The sequence below is a fragment of the Cydia strobilella genome, chromosome 20 (genome assembly GCF_947568885.1).
Source record: "Cydia strobilella chromosome 20, ilCydStro3.1, whole genome shotgun sequence".
NCBI classification, from domain to species: Eukaryota; Metazoa; Arthropoda; class Insecta; order Lepidoptera; family Tortricidae; genus Cydia; species Cydia strobilella.
The window spans coordinates 12,572,795-12,595,486 of NC_086060.1; the positions used below are offsets into that span (position 1 = coordinate 12,572,795).

The following is a 22,692-nucleotide window of genomic DNA, read 5'->3' on the forward strand; positions in this document are numbered from 1 at the left end:
ATTTTTTATGCTAAAAAAATAATACGCAAAAAAAAATGTTAAAATAGTGTCCTATAACAGAAAAGTGTTACTTTGATCCCTCCTAGTAGGGAAGAAAAGTGCCACTTTGATCCCTCCTAGCAGGGAAGAAAAAGCCCTTTTTCGAATCGGTGATGTGAAAATACATTGTTTAAACTGTGTAATGTACGGAACCCTTGGAACGCGAGTCCGACTCGCACTTGGCCGGTTTTTTGAAGAAACCCATACCGTGGTGTAGACCCTCGGGAAAACCTCTGAAGGGAGCTCATTCCACAGCCGGAGCGTCCGGACAAGTGTCAGTATGTCGTCTGATATCACTGTTCGAATTGACCTGAGTCAGAACAAATTTATAAGTCGTAGCAAGTTTTTTTGACGGGGAAGGATATCATGAAGCAAACATTAAAACATCTGGTTATTGTCCAACTGTTTATTACTATTTTCGATTTGCATTTTTTTTTTCAAACATTTGCACTTTTCACGTAACAGGGCCATAGCCTACGGATCTACGTTACAACGCTTAATTTACCTGCTATACAATACAATACAACTCATAAATATAACAAATACAATTATAATGTACAGAAACAATTATACAAGTAATTCATTCCTCACGGCGGGTCGGGCGCCATTTCAACAAAAATAATATTTAAGGACCTAATAATAAAAGTTAACGAAAATTCTCAGCACTTAATTTCGGGTTCACAAAGACTTAAAAGTCAAAAACTAAATTACGTTAGGTTTCATAATTATTTTTTGAAATATTTTTAAAAAGTTTCAACAGGACTACAGAGTTTATAGTAAGCTTTATAGAACTGAAAAATATTAAAACGTTTTAATGACTATAGTTTAATTCCGACTTTCGGTCTGGCTAATGCTTGAAAAGTATAAATCGGTCAACAATAAAAAAATCTTTATAAATAAATACACGTTAAAAAAGCCTTAAGTTAATAAATGATCCATCGTAAAATGAAATGAGAAAGTAAATGCCGAGAATAAAAGTGCAATGACACTGCGTCATTCGCCGCATCAATCGGTTGCCTGGCAAACCCTACATTAAGGCGTCTACAGACGATGCAACAAATGGCATGCAATTTTAGATAATTTTAGATGATTGCCGGCTGAGTAGTCTGGCAAAAAAGAGTAGAAATTAAAAAGTGGCAACACTGTAGTGTCGTCCCGTTTTTCATAGATTAATTTGAAAGGGACGACACTACAGTGTTGCCACTTTTTAATTTCTACTCTTTTTTGACAGACTTAATTCAATCAATCGATCAAAAGCCGCAATGTATCGAAAATCTCATGCGATTATCGGTGAAGATTGGAAAGGATTAGATAAATGACCCACTGTAAATGCACCTTTCATTACATAACGTAACGCTGACATGTCATCAAATAACAAACACAGCCGAATGACACTTGACAGGAGTAGCCTGCCCGCCGCTAGCACCGCGCTCACCAAACTCACAGGGCCTACCGCGAAACACAAAACTTCGTTGCCTGCCTGAATATACAGGAGCGATAGAGAGGCAGAATAAAGGAAGTTTCGTTTTTCGCGTTAGTACCTGACACCCTGTATACAACAAAATGGCCGCCATATTGCTAGTGCAGGGGATGTGGGGGAATATTGTTATGTCGTCGATTTTTTTTTTAAATAGGAGAGGTCTTTTTGTCTTTAGGAACAGTGTGCAACGAAGTTGAGTTTAATTTCTAAAATGAATTTAATTTGTTAAAATGTTGGCGTAAATTACATCGAGTGCCACAGTCCAACTTTGTTCGACAAAGTTACAATAAATTTGCCATTATAAAAAATATCGACTACTACAAGGTCGTTTTATAAACGCCTATAGCTAAATGAAATTTTATAACACGCTTATAATAAGTTCAAATTACATTGCACACTCGTTCAGAAACCGATATTCTAACAAGTTTAGTAGATAATCTATGTACAATAAGTAATTTCTTAAATATACGGATATTATAGATAAGTATGTCGGTGTCTAACCAATATGTACATTGCGTCCCAACAAAAATATAAGGAGTTCCCTCCCGACCTATGTTAACTATTATAATTTCATTTTAACACTATTTATTCATTTTAACAAATTATTGTTTCACCTATTGCTATAACCGACTAGGTATATTTGGCTTTTTTACAAATTTACGCAAAGACAAGTTAATAATAACGACTGGTAATCTCAATAAAAAGTTGCGTCTACCAATGCTACAGATGGCGCTTATCAAGAATCCCTTATATTTTGTACAACGCTTAGCCTTCCGCTTTTATTATTAGTGAGCTTGATAGGTAAATATTAGCGAAGGTCAGATTTATACAAAATATAGGAAGTCTATCTCGCCATTTACATGAGACGCAACTTACAGATTAGTTATTATTTGTGTTTAAAGAAAGCGAAGGGAAGCGCAGATTATAGCAATCAGTGAAAGAATGTAAAGTGTATAATTGTAGTCAATAATGACGTCACGACTGTGACTTCTAGTTCCTAGCCTACATCTCACTGAGTCGAAACAGCATCGCACTGTGTACGCCCCTCATATACACATACGCAAAACTAATAAAACAATTATTATGAATATATTGTGTTGTGCAAAAGTCCAGATCCCGTGCTAAGATGCCTTGTCTAAAGTGAGTCGCTTAACTTCAAAATCGGGTAAATCCATCTGTCTGATTATGCGATTTTGGTATTAAGGAAAGGTAATAGGGTAGTTATTTGCTGAGGGTCGAATGGATTTACCCGAGTTTTGATGTTAAGCGACACAAATTACCTAAATGTAATTTATTTAACGAAACATGGCATGATAATTGATTTCATATAATATATTTGGTGACGAACTACAGTCTGGAAAAAAAGAGTAGAAATTAAAAAGTGGCAACACTGTAGTGTCGTCCCTTTCAAACCAATCTAAAAGGGCCCACTAACTATCAGTCCGCCGGACGATATCGGCCTGTCAGTTAAAACAAAAATTTGACAGTTCCGAACAACTGACAGACCGATATCGTCCGGCGGACTGATAATCAGTGGGCCCCTTAAGAAAAACGAGACGACACTACAGTGTTGCCACTTTTTAATTTCTACTCTTTTTTGCCAGACAACTGAGCTTAATATCACGATTTTACAAGCCAACTTTTTTTTGAATAGCACGGAATCACAAATTATTCCTTATGAAATAAACGGCGTCCCTATTCAAGCACATTCCCCATTTCAATGTGGAAAGGGTCTTGAAAAGGGCAAATATTACATACCTTGTGCCTAAACCATCACCAAATATCCTTACAGCCACGGAGAACGGAAATAACATGTGAAAAGTCCAACAAGAATAAAAAAATGCTTCACTAGATGCCGTTGACCAAATTTAGGTAACACATGGTAACGGTATTTAGTTAAATTCTATTTTATTTCTTAAGTGGTGTACAATTTTACTTTTTGAAGTCATACATTTTGTATTAGGAATTGATATACATATTACTGTCCTGATGCCACTAGTCCATATTACATAAACTAGTCATTTTCCATGGAAAATTCATAAAGACCAGGGCCCTATTTCAAAAAACTTACAATTACAATTTACAAGTGACAAGATTGTAGATTTAACAAGTTTGTGTACCAGAAAACATAGTAGGCGACAAATTTGTATTATTTATTTTTAACAAATATGTAAATTGTAGGATTAAATCTATATTTGACATAAGCACCATGTTTTGTATTACGCGTTGTTGTGGGAATTTTTTTAAGATTGTAAACTTGTAGATCTGATATGTATGTAATAATTGTGCATGTAGCACATTATCTACAACGTAACATTATTGTCGACTTGTACACTTCTAAAGTTTTTTATGATAGGGCCGTTTTACTCTAGAATGTAGACTTTGCACAGTTATTAATCAAATTTTCCGTATCACAACCAACTATTTAAGCGGCAAAATCCCGACAGATGTATTATGAATATTTTCATATATTATAAATGATAATATTTACTTCTCTTCATAGTATAGACCTTTCGGAAAAATCGGCTAAGAAAACTGTCGGTTTCACTCGCCGCCGCTTACCATTAACGAGACATTTTTCCCAAATCGCTCAACTAAACTCTAACAAATGAATTTAACTTTACATGGTAACACTTGGAACTATGTACACTTCGCTTACTTACTGATTTATACAACGTATTTATATATATTAGTAATTAGTAGACGGGCACTTGCGGCTGTTTCGATCCGTCGTCTCGGACGACTCGTGTCGTTTAAAGTGGTCGCCCACTGTCGCGGCACGACTAGAGCTGCACACCACTTTACTCGCCTCTTGTTTAAGGCTTTAAAAAAAAGTGTACTTTCCATTTACTTTTTTGAAATATCCCAAAATTTTTGCTAGTCTTGTTACAAAAATGTATGTGAAGAGCGTCAAACATAAAAAAAACGTATTAAAACGATTTGCACGACGCACGACTGAGTGATCCTTTATAGGATAACTTACTCCTCTAAAAATATTGTAGGTATGGAAAACTGGGTCAATTTTTTTTATCAATATCAATCAATAGTCGTCGTGATTCTGAGTAATTTAAAAATTGCCCAAAATTTGTTAGTTTTTCGGTAAAAAGTAATGGTACACTTTTTTCTGTAAAACCCTTTTTAAATGTTCTTTGTGCCAATAAAATTAATGAAATAGCGATAACTATTAAACCGCCAGCGGTTCCGTATCACGCAACTCTAGCCCTACCGCCGTACAAAATATAGTCCAAATTCAATTGACTCGATCTGGCGTTTATTGCGCAGGTAAAATTTAAATTTCAACCGCGCGTAATGTTTTAAAACGCTTCTGAAGCGTTGCTAAACTACTTGAAAATAGCAAAAGCATATATAAAACAGCTTTATTATAATATAGGTTCAAACATCACAGCATTTGAAGGCAAAATGGCGTAACAGATGTAGTGGTGCTTACGTCATTTTGTCTTCAGCTACGAAGGGTTATAACTTGCTCAATGTGAGTAAATGACAACATTTTATGAATGACGTGAAAGAGTGGCGATGCTTAATACTGGCGTCGTGCTTATTTTATACTAGAGACAACTACATACAACTAACCTTCATACAAGTTGCATTTCAAAATATATTAAGATTTTTCCTAAATTGAAGCAATTTCAACACTTTTAATACATATTATTTAACATAATGTTTACATAGCGTTCATAATGTTTTAAGGAGTGCAATTTTGTATGACGATTAGCAGTTCTTATTATGTATTCGTCTCTACTTTATACTAACTTAAGGTACACTCACCTTCAAGCGTAGGAATACGAAAATTTAGTTGATCGATCATAATTAAAAATACCGATCAATGAAGCCGAATTTTATAAGTCCAATAAAAGTGATAGTTTTTTCATTGTATTCGGCGTGTCGATCGGCTTACAAGCTCACATTAAACAAGCGCTCACCACATAATTTTATTCGTAAACACTAACACTTCATTAAAAAAACAACATCACAGACGAATATCAAATTCAAACAAAACAACAGCGCCGCGACAACTATGGAGAAATAACTTACGATGAAGGTTTGGTGGTGACAATATATTGTTTTATATCAGGATCGAAGTCGGGATTAGAGGAATAGCTACTGTGGCAATTATTAATATTATACTGAAATAACACAGATGGAAATGAAAAATCACGTGGTCATTTTTAATTTGTTAGCTTTTTAATTGGCGTTAACGTTAACTATTAACGATTACGACTGGTTGTATGTTCGAGTTGTGGGTTTTGAACCATTAGCGCCTAGCGGGCACTGGGCCTGGTATTCAATGTATTTCAAAAAATATGGCGCCACACAAATTTAGGAATTTTACCAGATCGGGTCTTCGGTGCCAAATGCACCAATGATTTTTATTAAATTGTGAGTTCCTATAATTGGCTTCCTGTATCTACTATAATTTTTATGTTAACGTGACAGCTGTTGGATCTCCAAATAGATTAGATTAGATGATTCACCAACGTGCATCTTTAGCTTAAACGCGGAGTGTAGTCAGTTTAACCGGCGTGTCGGCTATGGAGTGTTGTGTCGGTGTTGGTGGTGGTGGGGGTGTGGTGGGGTGGGGATGGCTACGTGCGCGTGAGCGGCGCGGGGCTGACGTCGGCGGCGGCGAGCCGCAGCGCGGCGCCGACGAGGGGCGCTGCGGGAGCGCCCGCCGCGTGGGTCTCCTCGCGGGTCTCCTGAAAGTTCAATAACAATACTTTATTTACAAATAACATCGCGTGTAATAAATGAACCGATCAAAACTTTGTCCTCCTCCGTTGAGCCTCATTTCTTTGATCTTAATTTCTCATGCATTACAAATACGCCTCGGGCGAATGTTTTGTCTCCTTAACGCGTGATATGCTCCTTCTGATGACTTGATGAGATGAGATGAGACTATATGTATGTCATAAATTAAAAATTGAACTATATGTTACATGACATGAATTAACTGGTATTTATTTCATCCTTATTAATTTTTATATCAATCGACGACAAAATAAACAAACAAAACATGGACCATGTATGTCTGAAATAAATGAATTTTATTTTATTTTATTTATTTTTTTATAAAAGCAAACGACACGAAGCGCAGGCGCATACACCACAGCCAGGCATACCACTGTTTGAATACAATTCTCGATCAAATTTAAAAATATATAAGTAATTTCAAACGTAATCTTGTTCACCGTGGCCGAACCGACCCGACCTAACCATACCTACACCTAAACGCCCTACCACCGTTTCAATTATGAACCTTATCTCCACGCACCAAAGTACACATTCGAACTAGTTTTCAGTTTCATATACTTTTTTTTTGCGTAACAATAGTGTAATTTCCAAATACTTACATGCAATTCTACCCGAATTATGCATTTAATTTGTCTGGCATTTATATTTTTTTAGGCATGCACAATTCCTAAACTACAGCACCCCACCCACTGAATGATCATTATTGAAAAATGAAAAATTCCACTTACTTGAAACAATTAACTTTAAAATGATTGTTATAAAGTTTTTTCGTTTCTTTGGTCGCTGGAATTTTTCGATGTTTTTCTCTGTGAACAATGATATTCTCATTTGGCGTATTTGCTTAGATATGATAATAATTCTTTATTATTTATACAAAATATTGTACACGCGAAAACTATAGCGGGCGTGTCATCTGACTAGTGTTTATAAAGTTCCTATGTCTAGGTGTCCATTTTTTATTTTTATGAATAAACTGTGTAGGTAGAAGATCAAACCAACAGAAAAATGTTTAATCACTACATTAGTATAAAACAAAGTCGCTTTCCGCTGTCCCTATGTATGCTTAGATCCTATCGTAGTGTACCGTTACTTTACCTATTTGTAGGAACTGCAAAAGTAACTTTGTAATAGCATATACATATATGTGCAGTTGGTTATATGTATATGCAGTTCTTAAATCTTTAAAACGTGACTGAGATTTCAATATTTTGAGGTTTTTTATTGCTTGGTAAGCTAAAAACTAATTGTCTTTAAAATTTGAAGATTGTGTGTCTGCTAGAAGCACCTTAGAATTATGATGATCGGTGAGTGAGTGAGTGTGTCAGTGACAAAACTAAGGAACTTTGACGTGCAATAATTCTTAAACTACAAGTTCAAATTAAATATTATTGTGAATATATTTAAATCATATTATGCCCTATATATCCCTGAAAATTCAGGGTTCTAGCTTTAGCCAAGAAAAAAAGCCGCTTCGAGAAAAGGATTGAACGGCCGTGCCTCTTTGTTTTGCTCGACTTGACGGATATGTAAAATTCTGTATTTAGTAGACATGAAAATTTGTAGAAGGGGAAAAAATGGACAGATAGAAATGAAAATGTGTACATAAAGAAAACTGCACAATTGGAAAATGGTAATGGATTCTTACCTCGCGTATGAGAAAACAGATTGTAAAAACGACTGAATGAACTTACCGATTGCTGTTCGGTAATTGTTGCCTTGCATTGCATCATTTAGCCGGCCTATTTGTTTCGACAGTTGTCAGGGGTCATCCATTAATTACGTCACATGTTCAGGGGGAGGGAGGGGGTAAAGAAAATGTGACATGTTGTGACAAGGGGGAGGGGGTCAAAAACTTTGTGGGTTAGCAAAATGTGACCAGGTGTGACAAGGACAAAAGGTCAAAAATCTTCAAATTCGTGTGATGTAATTAATGGATGCCCCTCATTATGATCACTTACAGTAGTTAGAAGCAGTTTGATTTGAGTGTTGGGGCCTCAGTAGTGAAACCCTGTCTATTACTATAAAAATATTTCATAAAATTACCAGTTCCATTTCGGCGAAGGAAAACATCGTGGGCGGGACTGATCCCAACGAGGCTTTTTCGTTTCCGTGTTGGAAGTTCGAGTTTTTAGGATTAAGTTTCCAAAATCAGAGGTCCGGATGATAAGAGGGCTTACTGTGGTGAGCAGGTGCTTGAGGGTCTCGTAGGTGAGCCAGCAGATGGCCGCGGCAGGCATCTGGTACAGCACGCGGGCGGAGGCGCCCTTGAAGAAGCCGAGCGGGCCGGTCGCGCGCAGCACCAGCGCCGCCGCCTGCGCCAGCCCGTCCGCGCGGGCCGCTACTTCCTGGAATGGAATTATCATAATATACCATGGCATTCTTGTTAACCGCTTATCCGAGGGGAAAAGGTTCATCGGGTCAAGGTCACCTGTCAGCGAAATGTATACGATCCTTTTGCTCCTCCTTTCTGAAGATTTTTTTTTAGGATTTACAATTTTACATCAAACGGCAAAAGCGAGATAAGCTTTCTGATGTCACCTGTCAATGTGCCAATGGAAAACGAAAAATACAAACGTGAAGTACAAACGCCAGCAAAGCAAGACGCACCCAGCCGCCGGCTGCGGAACTCGTTCTTCGAAGCTTTGCTGGCGTTTGTAGCCAGCAAAGCTTCGAAGAACGAGTTCTGCAACCGGCGGCTGGGTGCGTCTCGCGGGCAAACAGAACATCAGCAGATTAACCTTTTCGACGCCATGTCAAACACAAAAGCTGTCACTCGGACGCCACGTCACCGAAATATCAAAACTGAAATTGAACTTTATGCACATGCACTTAGGTCTATGTTACTATGTGGTCTCTGACCGATTAACCCGTCTTTGGCGTTGGACCTACGGTGCCGATATATCCGTCTTTGGCGTCCAAAAGGTTAAAACTTGGACATCAATCAGTACTGTAGCCATAGCCACGTGGCTTTGCCACACTGCAGCGGTGCGTCAGTGCATGAGGAACGAAGTGTTAAGAGAGAGAGAGAGAGAGAGAGAGCCACACCTGTGTGTTGAGCACGGTCTTGCACACGTCGAGCGGCGTGGTGGCGGCGGCGGCCAGCGCGCCCGCGCAGGCGCCGGACAGCGCGTGCGCGCGCGGGTCGTACTTGCGCGACGGGTTCACCAGCGTCTGACACCACTCGTACGTTACGAAGTGGAGCGACTGGAATCATAAATATTTGCAACTCTACAAATATTGATCACAATTTTTAATACTTAACAAGTTATTACCGACCAAGTGAGATCTTAGGAACAAAAAAGGTAAACTTTAATGTTTGTGTCCGACCACCCTTCACCCTTAATTGTCTATGGTCTATTTTAAATGAATACACAAATGAGAATATTATTTATCATCCCGTTTTTGTGCCAATTTTGTACTAAAAATCCATAACGGATTAGAGAAAATGGAGCTGCGTTGCGTTAAAGGTAGTATCTGGGCGAGAAAATGGGCATTGGTCTCCAAAACTACTACAGTACAACCGAGAAAGGTAAAGGAATAGATATACAATAAGTTCATGGAGCGACGGCAGACCTCCCGCGAGATGGAGGGACGAGATAGCCAAGATCGCAGGAAATAGTTAGATGCGCGCGGCCCGGAGACGTGGCCGAGTAGAGAATGCATGAGACTCTTTGCGTCTAGCAGTGGGTCGAGACGGACTGATGATCAAGAGTGGTTAATGTGATAATGATTAAAACAAGATTTAGTGCTACCTGGAAGGGCACGTTCATGACGACCTGCGTGCCGTAGGACCGGTAGAAGGCCCGTATCCCCTCAGCCTTGTAAATCCGCCGCGCGCACTCCCATACGCTTCTGTAGGGCGAGTTCAGCATCTGCAGTCGTTGTTTTACCACTATAACCAATAATAACATACAAAGTTTAATATTCAGACCAACTGCGAAATAAATGTGGCAGACGCGGGAATCATAGACATCTAATCAGTCGAGTTTAGAACCATAAATTCACTTCGCGAAGGATGGCAATAGAGTACCTATTAATAGGGCCTATTTAATCAAGGCCAGGTTTTAGATGACCTTTAGAGAAAACTTTGAACTTAATTTTTATAGTTTAGTTTATTTATTTCGCAATACAATGTTCGTTGTTAATGTAAGAGAATACAATTAAGCAATTACTTGTCCTATAGCGATCGTCGGATACAAAGAAAAATAATTCAATTACAATTTATAAGTATTCTTATGTTTAGGAGGAGTTATTATGCAATGGTTATCTATCTCAATATCTTAGTCATGTCAAATTATTCAAATAACAAATCATACAATGTTAAAATTAATAAATAATAAATGGCCTAAGTTAGGCAGTAGGTCTTTCTTTCAACCTTTGGTGTTATTCAAACATATTAAAATTATTTTAATACGGGTCACTCGGGTATTATATAGTCGAATAGCTATTAGATTAGATTTAGATTTATTTATTACAGGATAAAAATTACACTTTATTAGACATGTTTTTTGGTGTTGTTGTCCAATTCATTGACGATTATATGATCCAGAACTTAATTTAAGAGCGATATCGATAGCCTAAGTAAACAACTTTGTGGATAAATCAAATTATTTTATAAAATATTTTGGTTTGTTTGTGTGATCCAGCCTCCGCCTCCGCCTCCGCCTCTGGTAAGATTAGTCACTTTTTTTATACGATACTTATATATTTCAATTTATAGTCTAAGTAAATGTAAACAAGTTTAATCAACAAGAGGGATCAAAGTTTAAGCCCTATTGACCCAGCGGAGTCATTGTAAAGATTATTGAACCTTCATATGACCGCAATAAGCGCTGGTATTGTTGACCGAGATTCGTCAGACACTGTGGTAAAGCTGAATATGTAACCATATTATTTGATCAACAAGAGGGATCAAAGTTCAAGCCCTATTGACCCAGCGGAGTCATTGTAAAGATTATTGAAACTTCATATGACCGCAATAAGCGCTGGTATTGTTGACCGAGATTCGTCAGACACTGTGGTAAAGCTGAATATGTAACCATATTATTTGATCAACAAGAGGGATCAAAGTTCAAGCCCTATTGACCCAGCGGAGTCATTGTAAAGATTATTGAACCTTCATATGACCGCAATAAGCGCTGGTATTGTTGACCGAGATTCGTCAGACACTGTGGTAAAGCTGAATAAATATGTAACCATATTATTTGATCAACAAGAGGGATCAAAGTTCAAGCCCTATTGACCCAGCGGAGTCATTGTAAAGATTATTGAACCTTCATATGACCGCAATAAGCGCTGGTATTGTTGACCGAGATTCGTCAGACACTGTGGTAAAGCTGAATATGTAACCATATTATTTATTTACAAACCGCCGGCTTCCCAATTAAAAACCCATCTTACTAAAAATAGCATCAACACTATCAACGATTCCAAAGTCCATTGTTAAACCTTTGGAATTGATTTAAGATCTACGAAGGAGTACATATTGTGTAGTACATTCGAAGGAGTACATAATGCTTCTTCTATTATTAGGAACTCTGTGATAAAACAACGAAACCTAATTGTGTTTGGGGTTTTTAGAATTGTCCCGATTGTCGAATTGTCTAATACTTAGTTACGTGTGGAAAGAAAAGTACAGTCAGCGATAAAAGCTTGAATCAAATATGAATTAAATTAACAAACTTGTTAGTAACCGTATTTACTTGTAGCAAGGCAAAATGGCGATGAACCCCAAGTCTAAAAATAGCAAGTGTGTCACTAATATATGGTCAACGACCATCGACCATCGTCGTCACAACACGAGATAAACCCCCATGGACTGCTATCGGTAGGGTCAGGCATAACATGTCTACAAATATGCGATCATTATCTTTATTGCGCATCATTTAAGTATGTATTTGTATTGTCTTCAATTTTAGATACTGTGCACTTTCAGAATATTTAGATCAGTACGGTTTCACTCACTATTATTTTTATTCGCTTTTGGCGACATATTTCGGATTCTTTGGGAATCCTTCCTCAGGCACGAGTGTCCGCGGCGGTTGTACGTCGGGACAAAAGAGACTAAAAATAATAGTGAGTGAAACCGTATTCATCTAAATATTTTGAAATATGTCTCACGATAGTTTAAGTTCGACTGTGCACTTTATAATTAAAGTTATGATTTTGTAATAATAACATATAGTCAACAATTCTAATTAATCCTAACATGTAGTCAATAACAAGTGATGGTTTACCATCATACAATAGCGCGCGGTTGTTTTATGCGATAAACGCGCCCCACCCCATTTGTTTACCGCACCCCATTATACATCAAATTATGATAACAGGTACATTGGTTTATGTGGTAAACGCAGCGGTAAGGTTAGCGCATTGTCATTTTTCTTACAAACCGTTGATCGCATGCGTTATCGCATATAAGAACAGCGCGCTTAACCTGAACAGTTCAGCTTCATAATAATAGCCAGCATAAGTAATTCTGCATTGTCACATTTGTTACAATACGCATTATTGATTTTTTTTGAATACTTGGTTGTTTTTATTGATCCTCAATACGATTCCGACATCAGAGCCTTCAAAATGGTCAAGTACTCTTCAAGTAAATGTATTTAGGCGCCTCTCTAAGGCGTGTAAAATAACGAGGGATGTCATGTTTACTTTTCTGAAGGTTTTGATTTGAATCTTTGATGCTAAACCATATTATACTTAGCTATTACTACCAAACTGTACTTGTTGGCACTTAGTCATTCTAGAAACTTATTAGACTTTACCCTAAAAACTTTGGCGATGCCTTCCCGATACCGCGTAACTGATAAGCTATTTAAAGCCAAGTGTCGCATATACAAATAGAAACACGCTCCAAACATGTTTGCGAACCGTCTGACAACCGATAGGCAAATAAGGATCCGCAGACGGACGGTCAGCGGAAAAAAGACTGTGTGTAAACAAATCCTTATTTTAATGAAATCTCATATGGGCTTGTTCTTAGTTCTGTAGCATATGTGCCATTTTCAAACAAAAGGGGACTTATTGTCGCTTGTCACTTAGGCGCTATTTCCATATAGCTTCAATTAGAAATCAACCTTATCGACAAGCGACAATGTGGTACCTTTTGATTAAAAAAGTCACATAATGGGATATTAACACAATATACGTAGTTCGCTCGTCAGAAAGGAAGAGTCTCGATTGTTCTGGGTACCGACCTCCTGTAAAGGATTTGTCACACTGGATGCGTTCTGCGGGCAGCGGTCAGGACAAACTTCAAAGGTTGCTGTCAATGTTGTTCATACATATTGCGGGTTTGACCTGACTGCATCCAGTGTGGCAAATCCTTTAGTGCAGTATGTGTACAAACTACAAATGCAAAAGTTACAACCGCTGAAAGAGCTTGAGACTTTCTAACCTGGTATGGTTTTCCCTACATCGACCTTATTTTGTTAATTGAAATCGCATGTTTCTTTACTGTATAGAGTTCTACTTTTACGGATATAACGGTAGACTAACGTTTTTTAAGTGATTATAGATAATATTAATGTTGCTGTCAATGTTGTTCATACATATTGCGGGTTTGACCTGACCGCTGACCGCAGAACACATCATCCAGTGTGGCAAATCCTTTAGTGCAGTAACGCATCAAAAGTTACAACCGCTGAAAGAGCTTGAGACTTTCTAACCTGGTATGGTTTTCCCTACATCGACCTTATTTTGTTAATTGAAATCGCATGTTTGTTTACTGTATAGAGTTCTACTTTTACGGATATAACGGTAGACTAACGTTTTTTAAGTGATTATAGATAATATTAATGATTGAGTCAAAATTTCTGCGTTATTTAACAGCTAACATTTACTAATAATAGTCGTGAATTAAGTCAACTATTTAAGTATAATTTACATATTTTTGTATCTCACAGTAAAAAACGAACTTGACCTTATGATAATTTTAACTTAGTAATTTTAAAATGTTTTATTATTTAAATGAATACCTAATTAATTAGTTATTGCAAATAGGAATGGATTCACGTTTGAGCTGCAATATCTACAAGGCGATTTATATAAGTTACGTTGTAATGTCAGCATCAATAGTAGTATCTGACATCCTCAAATACTTTTAAAAATAGAAGTATATCTGTACCGCTCATGCTCAAAACTCTCTTTCATACTCTAATTGTTTTACAAATAGAGACACATCTCTTTTTGTAGAGCTATTAGAGATGGTAGATACTTTTGACACAGGGCTGACACGCTATACATCAAAAATCACTTGCGTTTCTATGTGTGAACGGCACGTCTGTACACGCGTCATGCGTCATAGTGTGAGTAAGTTGCTTAAAAATAGTACTGAGCGGCCGGCGAACGGCCGTCAATCTGGTGTCGCGGGGCGAGGTAATTCGAGTCGGGGCGGGGCGTTGCGTGGCCGTTCTGTATGATAATACTATTACTTATTCTGTGCTTTTAACTCGTACGTTCCGATTGACGCTGACTGTACTAGTAGATTATATATCACAGGTAAAATTTCCTCTGTTTTCTCCATATCAGTTGCTTGGAATAATAAAATTGTCTCGTAGTGTAAGTTAGTAAACAGGCATACGTCACCGTATCATATTCGCAGAAAGCTATTTTTGCTCTTGACTCGCTTGAGTGGTATTCGCATTGTATAAAAAAAAACCGGCCAAGTGCGAGTCGGACTCGCGCACCGAGGGTTCCGTACTTTTTAGTATTTGTTGTTATAGCGGCAAGAGAAATACATCATCTGTGAAAATTTCAACTGCCAAGCATGGTTCATGAGATACAACCTGGTGACAGACGGACGGTGGAGTCTTAGTAATAGGGTCCCGTTTTTACCCTTCGGGTACGGAACCCTAATAAGTGAAACTTATTGTAATCAAAGATAACAAACAAGAACAGACTGCTGAGGCCCGTTTCCCAAAAGCTTGTAGCTTGTAATACAAGTGGAAGTCCCTTTCTAACAAAAGCTGTCAAAAAGTGCCATCCTTACACCTTGCAAGTTACTCTGCATGGTTGGGGAGACGGGGGAGAGAAACATTTCTGCAGCTGTCTGTAACATATGAGGATCAATCGAAAAGCTTTGTAAACTAGGAGCCGAATGTTTACTATCACCAGAGGATATAACAAGATAGAGCGGTACTGTCATAGTAAATTTTGTAACCGCTGTAAATTCACTGCCATCTATCGACATACTTTATAACTAAAAATGAAGATTTATAAAAATACGTTAAAATGTATTTAAATATGGATAAATATTTTTTTTATTTGCATTAATTATTTTTATATGATTTTGACCCATGTTCTTTCACTGATATGCGTTAAAATTATAAATAACAAACGAAACCGTCAACGCCCTCTATACGAGAGTAGGCCAAAACTAGTGACGCCATCTGATCGAGAATCAATTTTTCGTGATTTCCGTTTCGTGACGTTTTTTCCTTAGACTGTATCCATCTATTACGGAGTTATATCTATCTTTGGTGATAGCAAAGATAGATATAACTCCGTAATAGATGGATACAGTCTAAGGAAAAAACGTGCCTCGAAAATCAAGAAAATTTGATTCTCGTTCAGAGGGCGCTACTAGTTTTGGCCTACAGTCGTATAGATGGCGTTGACGGTTTCGTTTGTTATTTAACAATTTTAACGCATATCAGTGAAAGAACATGGGTCAAAAACATAAAAATAATTAATCCAACTAAAAAAAATCATTTATCTATATTTAAATACATTCTATCGTATTTTTATAAATCTTCATTTTTAGTTTTAAAGTGTGTCGACAGATGGCAGTGAATTTACTGGGGTTACAAAATTTACTATGACAATACCGCTCTAGTATAAGTTACTCTATGCTATCACATATTTGTTTACACCGACTCTCACTACAGTTTACTACCTTTACTTACGTACGCTTACACGTACACTGCCAGTATTTCCTGCCATTCAGACAGACACACCGGATGTTTATGCATAAATATGGAAACAGGACGTATTTCTGTTAGAATTGGGTGTTAATCGATACGCATCTTTTTCCCACGACTGTTCTCTTTATCTTTACGTTTTCTATTATATATTTATCCTTTATGCCCCGTGCTATGAAAGCCGATCGAATATGTGCTATACGTTATAATGTCACCGTTAAAAGGTTCGTTAAATTTAAATGAACGTATTATGGCATAAGTTCCCCGCGAAGGTACGAAACCCGTAGTGCGCGCGCGGGACTGCTGCGACTCGAGCCGCATAGACTAATAGCTAAGTCCAAAAAACTCTCCCACGTCATGGGCCGTAAGGTGTACAATCATCTACCGCGGGAAATTATAACAGCACAAAGTGCTTCACTTTTTAAATCAAAATTAAAAAAATGGCTTCTTGAGCAGGCGTTCTACGACCACAAGGAGCTTTTTAATTGATTAATTATTAAGTTTAACCTTATGGTTTAGAAATTGATGATATTTGTATAGTTACACGCTGTAATGTACTTGTTGACATGTAATGTTATATTATGAATAAATTATTATGATTATGATAAGTTTCACAGTTGATTGCTAAGGGTCGGTTCATCGGTTGCACCAAACCGTCTGTCACTGTTTTACCGTTCGCTAAATTTTATTGTATGGAAAGTTTCACAGTTCTCTGCTGCTTGACGTTAATCAGTGTGTTAATTATGGTTGGTGCAACTGGCCCTAAGAGACGTTGATCACTTTGATCAGTCCACCTCAGGGACCGGCCCGCTATCCCTTATCGGGGGTTTATAAGGGTATTGCATAAGGCTTAACTCACCATACCCTTTGCCAGACGAAACCCTTTGTTTTGGTTTTAAAAACCCTTATATAAAGCTACCACATTTGAGTAATCGGTAGCCCAAATACCCTTACAAAACCCTTATCATCCGCTCACCAACACCTTGCATATTGCTTATAAGGGTTAGCCTTATAAAGGGCTTCCCTTTTAGCATATAAGCGTGCTAATGTAAGTCGTCTACCTTGTTCATAAAGCACACATTACTTCGAATCCGAGCGATCGTCGGCGGCGACGGCGGCGTTCTTTGACTAGGCACGTATTTTCTTTCCTTTTCATACACTACCGTAGATATATACTAATCCTGTCTCTTTCACGCAAAGGGAAACCTTTATAAAAAGCGCTTAAAGATAAGGGTAACCCTTATTAAGGGCTAGCCTTATATTTGGTTAGCTTTTCAATAAGGGTTAGTCAAAGGTAAGGGTATGAATGGGCTTGCAGTTTAAAAGGGAAAGTCTTTCAATGTGTTAGCCGTGTTTAAGTGTCGCCCATTGAAAGGGTTTTATCGCGGAAAGGGTTGTCCGGTCCCTGGTCCACCTTTGATACTTTGTCAACTTGTATGCTTGTACCTCTGCTGCTTGACGTTAATCAGTGTGTTAATTATGGTTGGTGCAACTGGCCCTAAGAGACGTTGATCACTTTGATCAGTCTACCTTTGATACTTTGTCAACTTGTATGCTTGTACAGTCAGCTGCAGAGAAAAGGTACCCCCCCTAAGGTTTGTATGCAAAGGTGCTAAGCGAATAGTATTGTTGACTATACATATGTAAACATACGTATGTTTTTATCGAGCATTTAAGGTAGTAAGTGTTTATCTCAATAATATACCTAACAATGTAACCTACTGTCGCATACTTCTGTTGTTTCTCCAATAAAATAATTGTGGTTTGTGGAGCTGCTTTGTTTTTACCCGACTGATAAACAAGAGTTGTTACACTTGTCACTTAAGAGCTCGCCCTTTTTTTTTTGCAATTTTCATTGTTGTAAACATTCAAAACCGCGGCAGAACGAGGTTTTCGGTGAAACAAAAGTGTACATACATTCATACATACATTAATAACGCCTATTTCCCGGAGGGTTAGGCAGAGACCACGGATTTCCACTTGCTACGATCCTGACATACCTCTTTCGCTTCCTTCACTTTCATAACATTCCTCATACACGCTCGCCGGTTTAGGCAGTGACCTGGCCTTTCTTCAGGATTTCTCCGATCTGATCAGAGAATGTCCGCCGAGGTCTGCCCCTCAAGTAAGTAAGTGTACATAGTGTGACAATATCAACATGCACTTATAGCTGATATTGAATGTTGCGGACATTAAGTGCTGTACGTTTTGTGGTGATAAGTGATAATCTAATAATGATAATGCTCTGTAGTACGCATGCACTGCATGACCATTCGGTGTGCACGCAAATAAGAAAGGTATCCAGAACAGGGACCGGACAACCCTTTCCGCGATAAAACCCTTTCAATGGGCGACACTTAAACACGGCTAACACATTGAAAGACTTTCCCTTTTGAACTGCAAGCCCATTCATACCCTTACCTTTGACTAACCCTTACCGAAAAGCTAACCAAAAATAAGGCTAGCTCTTAATAAGGGTTACCCTTATTTTTAGGCGCTTTTTATAAAGGTTTCCCTTTGCGTGAAAGAGACAGGATTAGTATATATCTCTACGGTAGTGTATGGAAAGGAAAGAAAATACGTGCCTAGTCAAAGAACGCCGCCGTCGCCGCCGACGATCGCTCGGATTCGAAGTAATGTGTGCTTTACGAACAAGGTAGACGACTTAAATTAGCACGCTTATATGCTAAAAGGGAAGCCCTTTATAAGGCTAACCCTTATAAGCAATATGCAAGGTGTTGGTGAGCGGATGATAAGGGTTTTGTAAGGGTATTTGGGCTACCGATTACTCAAATGTGGTAGCTTTATATAAGGGTTTTTAAAAGCAAAACAAAGGGTTTCGTCTGGCAAAGGGTATGGTGAGTTAAGCCTTATGCAATACCCTTATAAAACCCCGATAAGGGATAGCGGGCCGGTCCCTGATCCAGAATAAAGGAATAAACTAGCCCTAAATAACTGAAATAGTCGCACGAACTGATTGCAAGGTGGAATCGATGATGGACCGAGTCAAGTACAATCGCCATCAGATATATCGGAGCGGCCAAGATGCTCACAAATATCTGAACACGCCCTCTATTGTCAAGGAGCTAGAGTGCGTGTTCAGATATTTTTGAGCACCTCGGCCGCTCCGATATATCTGATGGCGACGGTACGTGTCTACATCACCAAAGAAATTTTTATTCGGAAAAAGACACTAATTCTGTACACCAGCCTTCTAACGAAATTCTTCAACTGGGTCTCCGAACTCACCCGCCCTATATCTATCTTGTAATAATTAGATTAGATTCTCAAGTCTCGTAAATACGTAACTTCTCGTCATAGGTAATTGCCGCTATACACATTTTTGTGTCCATTGGACACTTTCGGCGCCTCAACTTTACGTTTAATTGATAAGAAACTGGGTAATTAACTCCAGCTACAGCCATTAGACAGAGCACGTGTCTTATCTTGAGGAAAATAAATAGAATTGTTGTCAACTTAACTATTTGATTTACATCGAGGTGAAACGTGCATCCTTAAAAGTAGGTACATACCTTGGTGCAACTGCAAATTACAAAATGCAAATGGTCTAGAAATTACAAGCGGTTATGATTTTACTTAATTTCCTTTGTGGTCCCTGTAAATCCTGTAATCATCCATATGTCAAGAACATAACTTAATTAATATAATGTACCTACCGGTCATACAAACATACGTACTTAAATAATATGTAAATTGAAGTTTACTTGCTTTAATGAGTAATTAACTTAGCCTTTCAAGTGGCATACGTATTTTAGAGTTGAAGGAATTTCGATTTTATATGAATTAAATCAAATTCCAAATTTATTTTTTATTTTTTTATGATGAATAGGCAGGCGTTTGACTACGATCCCACCTGATAGTAAGTGATGATGCGGTCTACGGTGGAGCACGCTTACCTATGAGATACCTATTAACTCTTGCCTTGAAGAGCCCCAGATTGTACATATGCGGAAACACAGACTCGGGCAGGGCGTTCCACTCCTTGGCAGTTCGCATTAGAAATGAGGAAGCAAAACGCTTCGTGCGTATTTTTGGAGATCCTAACTTCCTACCATGAAGCGATGCCGGAGTGCCGTTTGTCTTGTAGTCCGATGGTAAAAATGGGACGGAGGAATAAGGTTGAGCAGTTCCTCGGCACACTCGGCACCACGGCACAAATAACGTAAATTGTCCGCGAGCCAGTTCCTGCCATATCAAGGAATAAAAACTAAATTATTATGTAAGACAACAAATCGCGACAACTAATTTAAGAACATTTGTACAAGTTTCTGCCGTTATACAACAATGGACCTTCGGCCTTGGGAATAAGGCTCTTTTCGTGAGTCGGACAACTTTATAATAAACGCTAATCATACAAGATTGTAACCAGTTTAAAGTCAACAATGTATCTCGGATCAATGATGATTATCACTTTTGAAGTAGGTACTGAATACTGGTCTGCTTCAAAACAGGTTAAGCATATAGGTACGATACGTTGGTAAGAAAACAGCCAATCGTGAAAATAATCAAATCTGAGCAAAAGCGTGGTCATGATGTGAAGCATTAAGGTCGTTATAACGTGGACGCAACTGAAATAGCGACTACTAATTCACACAGGTAAGTGTGGCTGCCGAGTTCCGAATAAGTTGGAGCCTGTTTACACATTTGTTCAGAACGCATCCTGTGGCGTCACGGACGGCCGAAACAAACACATCCCTATCGAGAGACCTCGGTGATTCGAGGTGTTGTGCCCGGTATTCTGTCACAAGTCTGTCTTATGCTCTACCTAGGAAGTATTCTATGACTCAACAATACTCAACATGATCGTATAATATTGATTTAAACTAACACAATTTTAAACAAACACGGGACTTAATCGCGTAATAACTAACGTAAACGAACGTAACGTCACGTTCAAAACGTCAGGCCATAAATAAACGTAAGTTTTTACGCGATTAAGTCCCGTGTTAGTTTAAAAAAACTACTGGAGACCTCGGGTGACCCTAGGGCTAGCTCATTCCTAGGGCAAAGAATAGGCATAGCCATCCATCGGGGTAATGTAGCCAGCCTTATGGGCAGACTTGGGGCACCTTTTATAGGTGGGTATTTTTCTATATTACTTTAATTTTTAAGTAGTTTTATTTTAATGTTAGTTTAGTTTTAATATGTAGTTTTAATGTTTTTTTTTTATATTTAAGTTGTATATTGTATCTTAATATGAAATCAAATAATAGAATATAAAAGTTTAAAATTATGATGGTAAGTTTCAAGCAAACAGCGTGACGTCTGTATATTATAGATATAATCAATTTGTAACCACTAATATTATGTCTACATGGCAAAAAGGAAAAAATAAAATACCACAAACACATGCCACGTTAAAAGAAACCTTAAATTGTCATAGAGACGCCATATTTGGAAAGCAACATTGAAAGTAATCTAAGTAAACAATGTATTTGCAGTTGAATAATCACTGAAGTAGCAGATAGTACACGTTCAAGTACCATTTAAAGACATCGTTGAACACAATTGTAATGAATTATTATTTTCTAGCGCATTTGCCATATGTTGTTTATCACGTAACTACTAGTTTAACTAGTTATTCTCTAGAAATTTATTGTTCTTTCTGATGGTGAACAAGGAAAAGCAACCATAACTAATCTAAGCTGACCTTATCACAGATAAACTGCTTAATTGATTTTAAACGGAAATAAATGTCATATACTAAGAAAAAGTGACCAAGGCCTCCAGTGCCCAAGGCTGGAATCGAACCAGCGTCCTCTGCTATAGCGGCAGGTACCTGAGCCATTCGGCCACCTGACCACCTGAGTCACGGCGGCATAGGTCGAATATTACCAAGTAAAGCCTGACCAGTAATATATGATCATTGTCAAGAGGACGCTGTTCATTCTCATGTATAGGGTGACAGTTCAATATAGTATGAAAAAAATAGTTCCAGTGAAATTCCACAACATGGCGCGTGATCATATATTCCTGGTCAGGCTTTACATATATGCATTTGTTATTAAAGGCTTATGGCGCCCCCTAAGCTGAAACACTTACTACTTGAAATAAAACAAATTAAAACATGAAATAAAACTATGAAAACGGATTATATCGCGTATATTGAATTTATAATACATCCCGACGTTTCGAACTCTTTACAGCGTTCGTGGTCAACGGGTGACTGAGGAAAAATTACAAAATGCAAAAATACCCACATACTAAAATAATGAACAATCATAGACTACAAACTTTAAGGCTGGTTGTACATGCAAAATCGGTTCATAAGGCTAGTTATACACTATAATTGTTTTTCAAGTAAAGATATATATATATACGCGATAAAAATAAACTATGCCGGCTCCAACCCTACACCACGGACCCGAGAAGATTTAATTCCCTCCTAAATTGTAGGAGGGTATCCCAATATGGGACCGGCAACAAACTCGGCGGGACACATCTTTTCAAAACATC

The 22,692-nt window shown here is 38.0% G+C and overlaps 1 protein-coding gene across 2 annotated transcripts in view; it reads right to left on the reverse strand.

Moving 5' to 3' along the window:
• Window positions 1–3,077: 3,077 nt before the first annotated feature.
• LOC134750684 (mitoferrin) overlaps window positions 3,078–22,692 on the reverse strand; it is a 50,446-nt gene continuing 30,831 nt past the window's right edge. Inside the window, exons 5-9 of one of the 2 annotated variants that reach the window (XM_063685921.1) lie at window positions 10,042–10,181; window positions 9,335–9,493; window positions 8,467–8,634; window positions 7,018–7,095; window positions 6,127–6,234 (exon numbers count right to left, since the gene is read on the reverse strand). In XM_063685921.1, the coding sequence (XP_063541991.1) occupies window positions 7,045–7,095; window positions 8,467–8,634; window positions 9,335–9,493; window positions 10,042–10,181 (518 nt within the window). In that variant the 3' untranslated portion in view covers window positions 6,127–6,234; window positions 7,018–7,044. Of the gene's footprint in view, window positions 6,235–7,017; window positions 7,096–8,466; window positions 8,635–9,334; window positions 9,494–10,041; window positions 10,182–22,692 lie in introns of both variants that reach the window. The other variant, XM_063685920.1, reaches the window with a different exon arrangement.